General features: G+C 37.6%; 1 protein-coding gene across 2 annotated transcripts in view; it reads right to left on the bottom strand.

Annotated features, from left to right (window-relative positions):
- The window catches only part of ELAPOR1 (endosome-lysosome associated apoptosis and autophagy regulator 1), a 70,386-nt gene extending 60,677 nt beyond the window's left edge, over positions 1–9,709 (bottom strand). The window contains exon 1 of one of the 2 annotated variants that reach the window (XM_070745138.1): positions 9,451–9,709. In XM_070745138.1, the coding sequence (XP_070601239.1) occupies positions 9,451–9,618 (168 nt within the window). In that variant the 5' untranslated portion in view covers positions 9,619–9,709. The remainder of the gene's footprint in view (positions 1–9,450) is intronic. The other variant, XM_070745139.1, reaches the window with a different exon arrangement.
- Positions 9,710–9,745: the final 36 nt, after the last annotated feature.

The raw sequence follows: 9,745 nt of genomic DNA on the forward strand, positions 1-9,745 counted from the left end.
AGAGGCAGAAATGGATCTACTTTTAGTTTCTTTTGCACTATAATACACCTCATTTGTTGAAAGACCAATAATCACTTAAATCTAACTAAGCTGTTTGTCAAGGCTTGCATGACATGTACTGCATATATTAAACTACAAGTACCAAAACATTCCTCTTAATTATAGTTTGATTCAAGGGCTGGACTTGAACAAGGCCAAAATAAAGTACTGTATAACGAAACAAATTTGTTTATCAGACATTTTAACAGTGGCTATGCAAAATTCAGATCACATTATTGTTAATTTAGCTATGATTTATTTTCTAACAGTAATACAATTCTTTGAAAATATTAATGTCAATGTGAAGTATTTTTAAAAGTCATACATTGAATCAATTGCAGATTTGATGTAAAAACGTTTGTCTCTTCCTGGCATGTAGAAGCAGCTAGTTGTCTAATGATAATTTTATAAAAGATTATGGTTAATAATTCAGTTTCATTGTTAAAAGCGATATACAGTATTAAGGAAGTATCCCTTCTCTAATTTTAAATTTACATATTTTAATCTTGGTAAAGGCAAATAGGTTGTGCTGGGAAGTTAAGATATGTATCAAAACTGAGACACAGAAATATTCCTAGATATTGTGTTTATCAACATTAAATGATTCAGATAAGATTCTATTATCACAAAAAATGCCAATAGTGAAATTATATAAAGGCAGAAAAACATACTCACTTTCAAACTTATGCTAGACTAGACATGAAGGGGAAACAAATGACCTTGAAGATAAATTGCTCTCATTTGTCTTCCAGAGCTTCTAATTCAATAGCAAATTATACAAGGGAAGTAAAAGGAGAATTTACTCAGAAAACACCTTAAAGAAGCCAGAAGATTGCTGAAAGAGAAAGAGCCAAGAAGTCCTAGGACAGTGATGGCGAACCTTTTTCCCCTCAGGTGCCAAAAGAGCATGCATGTGCTCTATCGCGCATGCATGAGTGCCCACACCCATAATTAAATGCTTGGGTAGGGCGAAAACACCTTCCCCCACCCCCTGGAGACCCTCTAGAGGCCGGAAACGGACTGTTACTCAATTTCTGGTGGACCTAGTAGGCTTGTGTTTCGCCCTCCCCAGGCTCCAAAGGCTTCCTTGGAGGTGAGAGAGGGTAAAAAAGTCCTCTCCCATCCCCCCCAGGCTCTCTGGAAGCCAAAAGCATCTTCCCAGAGCCTCTGCGCAAGCCAAAAATCAGCTGGCCGGCACACATGCGCATTGGAGTTGAGCTAGGGCAGGGGTCCCCAAACTTTTTACACAGGGGGCCATTTCACTGTCCCTTGGACTGTTGGAGGGCCAGACTATAAAATAAACTATGAACAAATCCCTATGCACACTGCACATACCTTGTTTTAAAGTAAAAAACAAAATGGGAACGTACTATTTAGAGGGGGAGAAGAAGTCTGAAATTCATATATGTTTATGTTTTGTTTTGTTTTGATTTTTCTTTTGTTAACACCTGATTGGCTATACAAGGTTTTCTTGGTTTATAGAAAAATGTATAAAGAAAGAAGGAAGCACTTTGGCATAATGGTTAATAAGTTAGAAATATAATTGGTGGTGGGTGTACTTTTTGAAGGAACATTAAGGAGGAAATTTAATTAAAAGAAAAGTATGTATCTGTGTTCTGCCGGGCTCTCTGCTAGGAGCCTCCCGAAAATTCAAGGGTACAAATTTCAGACACACACAGACGTTTGAAAATTCAAAACAATGTTCTTTATCACAAAATTCAAAATAAACTAAGCACTCTTTTTGTATTGCACAAAGCACTCGTCCCAAAACAAATATTATCTTATCCTTAGGAAATCATTCTGGCTGCTACTTTATTATATAGCAATTCATTTGAGGCCTGTTAGCTCTTGGAAGCCTATACATACATTTTGGTTCAATCATGACCTAGCAGTTGTCTTTCCACAGAAGGAAAGCTTCTTGGTTGCTCTGTTTTATCTATGGACATTTTGAACAACCCAGACATGCCAATATATTTGTTAATTTACTATTATTTATTATCACTTCTATCATTTTTTCCTAGTAAAGCTGAAGGGGACAGAAGGCAGCAAAGAAGTGACATATCCACTTTCTGAGATTGCTACCAGCTCTACAGGGGCCTCCCCTCTCTCTAACTTGTCAGCAAGAACAACATCACCATCTATTCTTAACCTTGCCTGAGGGCCTCAGTTTCTTCACAATTATTGGAAGAATCATTAAACATTAATAACTGTTGACTGAGATCCTTGTTTTGCTTTGTCCACTCCATCAACTTTTCCTTCGGTGTCTTATCCTTGTAGGTTGTAAATCTAACCACAGAGATTTACTTCTCTAGAAACCTTTAACAGTAAAGACCAGGATAGAAATTAATACAACCAAGATTCTCTAAATGTTCAATAAACTGCCTTAGCTTTCACTGGGCTATAAGTACAAAAATGTTAATAAAAGTTATTTATTTATTTATTTATGTGTTTGTTTATTTAAATAGTATCATAATTCTTTCTAATTTTTACTTATACAGTATTTGGGTTGTGTGGCATATCACATACCATCCAGCCTCATGCCATCATATAGCCCATAAATCCAAATAATCTATTATGATAGATTGTTTGTACAATCAGCCAGGTATTTAGACTGGATCTGGCATTCCTTCCCAAGGACCTTGAATAGGTAGATATTGATATTTGATTATGTTTCCTGATTATTTATTTGTACCCTATGACAATAATTAATCATCATTCATGATTCTTGACAAATGTATATTTTCTTTTATGTAGTCTGAAAACATGTGTACCAAAGACAAATTCCTTGTACTGTACTGTATATCCAATCATACTTGGCCAATAAAGAATTCTATTCTATACCAGCATAGGATGTAAACTATTCCAAGTGAAACTGCTTTTTGCAACTGGTTTATAGTTATTTTGTTTTGGTTTTGGGATTGAATCCAATATACCTATTACTAGTGGAACTATTTTTGGTTTTTTTTGGCGTAGTTGTTCTATTTCTATTTGCAGATTTGTTTGGTTTTTTTCTCATTTTCTCCAGTTCTTACCTGTTGGAATTCTAAAACTAAAGCACTTGAGCTTCCTAGTTTTCTATCACTTTGTCTATTTTGTAATCCTATTATTATTTACACAAAATGTCAAATCATAGCTATCACTTCTTTAACTAGTGTTGGCCTTCATTCACATCGAGTTCTCCTCAAAAGCCTAGGAGATCATAATCTATTGGCGTAGTTTATGTGCGGATACAAGCCTTTTATAATTGATCAATGGAATTTTGTTATAAGTTGAGGATGATCTGCATTTTATGATCTTCTCTAATACTTTATCTCCTATTCTACTGTATGTCCCTGGTATTGTCAAAATCAATTATCCACACTTTCTTCCTTTCAACCACAGTTAAATCTGGTATGTTATGAGCCAAGACCTCTATCAATTTGTGTTTGGAAATTCCATAATATTTTAATCTGTTCATCTTTTGACAGTTTTTCAACTCTACGTTCCCATCAATTTTTTTTATTACTAGCACATGATAACTTTAATAGATGTGAATCATTCTGGTGACTGTGTTATTTTGTTTATTATCAGTTTGTGCTATCTTCTTGCATGACCTGCATATATGAGCTGCTGTTTCTTCTGCCTCTTTGCACAATTTACACTTTGAATCATTTAATGATTTTCCAATTCTGGCCTTGATTGCAGTATTGAACAATTTGCTGTTATGATTTTGGCTCTTTTTTCTTGATTTTTCTCATATTTTTATCCTGCCTTTTATATATGGTGGTCAATAAAAATGGTGAACAGATTTTGTAGTCTCGCTTTCTATTTACCCCACAACAATTACTCTGAGAAACAAAGAGAGAATGATTGGCTCAAAGTCCCCCAATTTAGTTTCATGCCTAAAGGAAGACTGGAACTCAGAGTCTCCTGGTTTCTAGGCCAACATGAAATTCTATACAGTATATGCCAGATGTTGGAGGGACAGGAACAGACCATTGCTTTTGTCTGTTTTGTTCTTAAAACTTTCTAATCTGATATATTCCAAATGTCATTGTCAACATGCCTAGCGAATATTGCCCAAATCTTTTTATTCTATTTTATTTTTAAAAAGCAACCACAGGAATAGAAGCTTACTTTCTCAATCCTTACCTCTTATTTTTCTGTCTTAAAGATAACTGAGCAGTTATGATAGGATTTGGAACAATGCTTGGCTCTTCTATGGCTACAACCCTAAATACTTTATCTCCTATTCCTAAATAGGGTATTAGCTAGGGGGGGGGAAATCAAAGTTCTTCACCACCTTCTTTCTACCACATTATTATTATTATTATTATTATTATTATTATTATTATTATTATTATTATTATTATTTATTGGATTTGTATGCCGCCCCTCTCTGCAGACTCGGGGCAGCTAACAACAGTGGTAAAACAACATGAACAATCCAATTAATAAAAACAACTAAAAAACCCTTATTATAAAAAACCAAACATACACCCAAACATACCATGCATAACTTGTAATAGCCTAGGGGGAAAGGATAACTTAACTCCCCCATGCCTGGCAACAAAGGTGGGTCCTAAGTAATTTGCGAAAGACAAGGAGGGTGGGGGCCATTCTAATCTCTGGGGGGAGTTGGTTCCAGAGGGCCGGGGCCACCACAGAGAAGGCTCTTCCCCTGGGGCCCGCCAAACGAACATTAAGTGATGCTTTCAAGAAGTGCTCTTTCAAGTACTGCTATTCTGAACTGAACCTGCCAGACAAAACACCATCTTCTTTTACTCTTGGCCCACAATGCTCAGCATGGAAGGGGTGGCCCACATCAGTCTATCTGGTGACACTTGACGGCAATCTTCCACTGGCCAGAAAACAGGGCCTTTGCAAAATGCATCTAGTTGCTCCCATTGCTCCAGGACATCTGTAGGCAGAACTAATCTTGCCAATAACTTGAAATCCTTAAATGACATGTGTTGTTCTTAAATGCATTTATTATTACTTTCCTTTTCTCAGTATCCCAGCACACTAAAAGCAACTACATATCGTTTCCATTTCAGGCTTGAAGTTGATGAGATATTTATATACCATTCATATGGTATCATTAATAACAAAAGCTAAGCACAGTAAGTAATGAGAACCAATTGTCTTCATCTAGGTTTGCTGCAGAAGGCAGAGTTGCAGAGTACTAAGCACTGTAGTGCTCCCATCTACACTTTAAGAAATCTTTTTTTCTATAAACTCCAAAACTATGACAGTTATTAAAACCTGGCAACTCCTAGTACCTACCATAATGGTAGTATTACCCGAGGGGGTCAAAAGCTGTGCGGGTCTTGCAAGTAAAAAAAAAACCACCACAGTGCACTGCTTGGTATTTAATTTTAATCATCTTTTTTGACCAGTTAAAAAGGAAGCAATTAATAAAAGTCTTTTTATCAAATGAAAAGCTAAGTACATAATGTAATTGCCAAGTTGATCATAGAGCCATCTGGCCATTAGCCAAAGCACATGTTCCTTGGAAAAAGTTCCACTAATCTTCCAAGGGACTCACCTTCAACAGAAGTCACGTCCTATTTTTGAATGGGAACCCGAAATGATTTGGAATAAATCTCTAACATTTAAATAGAACTTGTTTCTGAGAAAATTAAATTTCTTCAGTAAGCAGCACTTTTTAATGAAACAAACTTTAGAACAATTGAAATCATAAGAGTTTTTGATGCCATAGTTAAACCAAATATTTGTTTTTATGTAATTGTGGAGAGAGAAAAGAGTGTTCATAAATACTTTTCCATCAAAAAGTGCTGATCATTCTGAAATTATTCCACATTATCCTGGGATTTACATTAATCTCTTAGCCTACATGACAAGAAAAGCATACTATGTAGCTCCTCTATGCCATTGGGAATGGTTTTGCATAAACCCACGTCAAAATAATCTTTTTGCTCTGCTCACCACTACAAATTCAACCAGAAGAGTCTTTGGTAGTCAGAAAGTCAAAATGGTAACCATAACACAATAAAGGACCTGTCCCTTTTATTTATTCATCATGTAACACATATAAACAATGGACAGATTTTCGGTCAAGTGGTTCCAGCTAGCATTTTGATTTTTTTTACTCCTGACCTTCTGCTCATGGATACTCCTTTACCTTCAGCCTACAGCAGAGGTCTTCAAGCTTGGCAACTTTAAGACTTGTGGACTACAACTCCCAGAATTCTCCAGCCAGCATAGCTGGCTGGAGAATTCTGGGAGTTGAAGTCCACAAGTCTTAAAGTTGCCAAGTTTGAGGACCCTTGGCCTACAGTATTGTTAAAGATCGAATCTACAGTTCCAGTAATAAATCCACAGCCCCATACAGGTCTCACTTTCATATATATTTACAACCACCCCCCCTATATTTATAAAAGGCATAATGAATTCATCAATGTATTGGTCCTGTAACCAAATGCATGCATACATATCACTGATTCATAAGCAATATGTCTTTGAGGGGGGGAAACTAGTATTGTAACTTTTTCATAACCTCTTAGTGAGTCTTCAGAAAAATCTGGATGATCTCTATCACAGCTTAACTGTTTACTTGCTGGACTCCTTGTTTTATCCACTACACTCGTGTTTCCATTAGAATTGGAATTGCAACATTCACAAACATACCAATAATACAGCTTGCTGAAAAATTAATTGATGCTCTTTGGTTATAGCTCATTCTTGTATTGATTTTTAAAATATTCAGGATTTTAAAAGTCATATTTTCATAATTTTATAGTTTGTCTATTTTGAACTACTATATTGCCAATAAATAAATAAAACAAAGAAAAGATTACTTCATAAGCAGTAATAACATAAAAAGCGATCTGTATTGTTTTTATAGATACATATATGCATAATGTATATGTAAGATTTCACTGTAAGTTTTCTTCAACTAGCTACCCTTTAGATAAGGCTACATTTCTCGCCTGGCATAGCTGTTAACATGTTGGCTGGGAATTATGGAAATTGAAGTTCCAAACAGCAGGGCACTAGGTTGACAAAAGTTACTACATTCAGCTTCAGAAAGTCCTTTCTGGCAATTGCAATAACTTTTGAAGTGGTTCAATTTTCAGTGTAATGACATGAAAAAAATATAAGAAGCTACTCATAAAACTGCAATAGGGAAAAAATACTCTTTTCAATAAATTCAGAAAAGTGGCATTTCCAAAGCAATTTTGAAAAGGGAACCATATGGCAAGAAGTGTCACTTGCCTCACCCATTTCAGCCACTGGAATGCAACAATCGTCTTTATAACAAAAGCAAATACAAGAGTATTAACTCTCATGCACCTGGCTGCTCTTTTACTATAATTATTTTACCCCATTTTATTTCACTGTATTTAGTTTCATTTCCATACTTTAATATCCTTCAGAAAGAAACAAAAACAAGCTCAGAAGACATTAAGGTAATGCTGTATTAATCTAGTAGGAAGTTAGTACTGTCTGACTCAGTGACAATCTGCCACGTAACCTCAAAGGAAAAAATAGGCAAACATTTGGTTACTTTCCCAAGGTAAATTGCAGACAGCACCTAGTGGGTGTGGGACCCAGCCAAACAAATATTCATGCGCTAGAAAGTTAAGCAGCAGTTGAAAGGCACACTCCTTCTTCTGCTTTGCAAGTTGTATTCTAGCAATTCCCTTTGCTTTAAGCCAAGACAGGCATTGCTGTTGCTGTTAGAAGATTTACTTAGGCCAAAGAGACTGTTAAATGATGGGGAACACAGCTGCATCTTAAAGGTTAACACATTTTTAAGTGAAAGCCCATATCACCATAAATACGCTGCAAAGCAACAGCTATGGTTTGAGGTAGAATGGGTGGGACTTTAGAGATCATCAACTCCTGTCCATTTCTATGAGGATAACAAAGAGGTCTCATAACAAAGAGGCAGCATGTACAAAATTCAGAGGGCAATGATTTAAAGGAAACGCCGACTCTCTGGAATCAGCTACCTCCTGAGATCTGGATTAACCCCACCCTGTTGGCCTTTTGGAAAGCTGTAAAGACCTGGCTTTTCCCGCGGGCCTGGGACTGCTGATCTGATGGGGTACCATTGAGCGCAGCCATAAATTAACATGTGTTTTTTTTTAACTGTTGGATTTAAATTGGTTTTAAATTGGTTTTTTTAGAGGTTTTGGAGTAATTTATATGTTTTAATTTTTGTTGCGAGCCGCCTGGAGTCCCTAGGGAGATGGGTGACAAACAAATCAAATCAATTAATCAATCAACCAACCAATCAATCAATCAACTCAACCTCATTGCTGATTCATTGCTGTCTAAAATTTTGCTCATTCTGAAGTCTCCGTTAAGGGACGCATGGTATGAAGTTAGTTTGCTTCCATGTTTCACACACACACACAGTTAGCCCCTTACATAGAAACTGATCCTAAATGGTGTTATTTCTTAGTCGTCCAAAATACTTGGGGAGGGGGAGCCAGATGTTTATATGCCAATGCCCACATCTGTAATTAACATAAATGTAACAAGTCTACAAATACTGTGAGACATGATAGTCAACAAAGAGGTTGACCTGTGTCTCTTGTATATATATGTCTCTTCTTTAACTCTTCTTCTTTACATTTTTCTTTTTATTTTATTAATGTGTTGACCTGTGTCTCTTGTATATATATATGTACAGTTTCCATCTCTTTTTCTTTCTTCTTTTCCTCTTCTTCTCTTTCCTCTTCTCTTCTTTAACTCTTCTTTACTTCTTTACTTTTTTTATTAATGTGTTGAACTGTTCTCTCTTTTTGATTCAATTAACACATTAACTACCTATTGCGGTAGAGGTTCAATGCAAAAATAATGTACTGCTCAAAAAAATAAAGGGAACACTGAAAGAACACATCCTAGATCTGAATGAATGAAAGATTCTCCTTGAATACTTTGTTCTGTACAAAGTTGAATGTGCACAACAGCATGTGAAATTGTCAGTCAGTGTTGCTTCCTAAGGGGACAGTTCACAGAAGTTTGATTTACTTGGAGTCATATTGTGCTGTTTAAGTGTTCCCTTTATTTTTTTTGAGCAGTGTATATTTTTATATTCCTCACGCTCAAATTTCTCTTTTGTGATTTGTACGTGTAGGCACACACCTATTGTGGTGGTGTTCTCTCTTCGATAAAGAAGCCCACCTCAAAACCAACCTTTGCCACAGCGTTTTGCTCCCTCGCGCATTCAGACCTAAAGCGAAAGAAACCGGGCGCCTAAGAGTGGCTTTTCCTCTACTTTGATGGGAGAGGGGGGGTTTGGGGGGAGGCACCCAAGACGTAGACAAGGCTATTTCGCCCCATGATTTTAAGATTCCCCTCTTGAGACCTGATGACAGAGGTGACCCCTCCCCGCCCACGCGCTTCCCGCCACTCAGCGACAGTAAGATGTCACCCCGTCCCCTCCCGCAGGGTTACCTCTTTGCAGGCGTGGAGATTCTCCCCCTGGGCAGCGGCGCCCGCCCAAAGCAGCAGCGACGGCAGGCAGAGCAGGAGGAGCGGCAGGCGCCTCCAGCCGATCCCAACCGGGTGGCAGCAGCAGCCGATCATCCCCTCAGCGGGATGGAGCCTGCCAGCCCTGGCCATCCGTGGCGCAGCACAAAACAAGCGAAGGAGCCGGTGTTTAATCGCGCTGCGCCTCGGGCGGGCAAAGACAGTCCCCGGCTCAGGTGCGACGGCAGCCGCGCTCTGGGGCAGAAAGGGATGAGGAGAG

Source organism: Erythrolamprus reginae, chromosome 3 (assembly GCF_031021105.1).
Source record: "Erythrolamprus reginae isolate rEryReg1 chromosome 3, rEryReg1.hap1, whole genome shotgun sequence".
Lineage (NCBI taxonomy): Eukaryota > Metazoa > Chordata > Lepidosauria > Squamata > Dipsadidae > Erythrolamprus > Erythrolamprus reginae.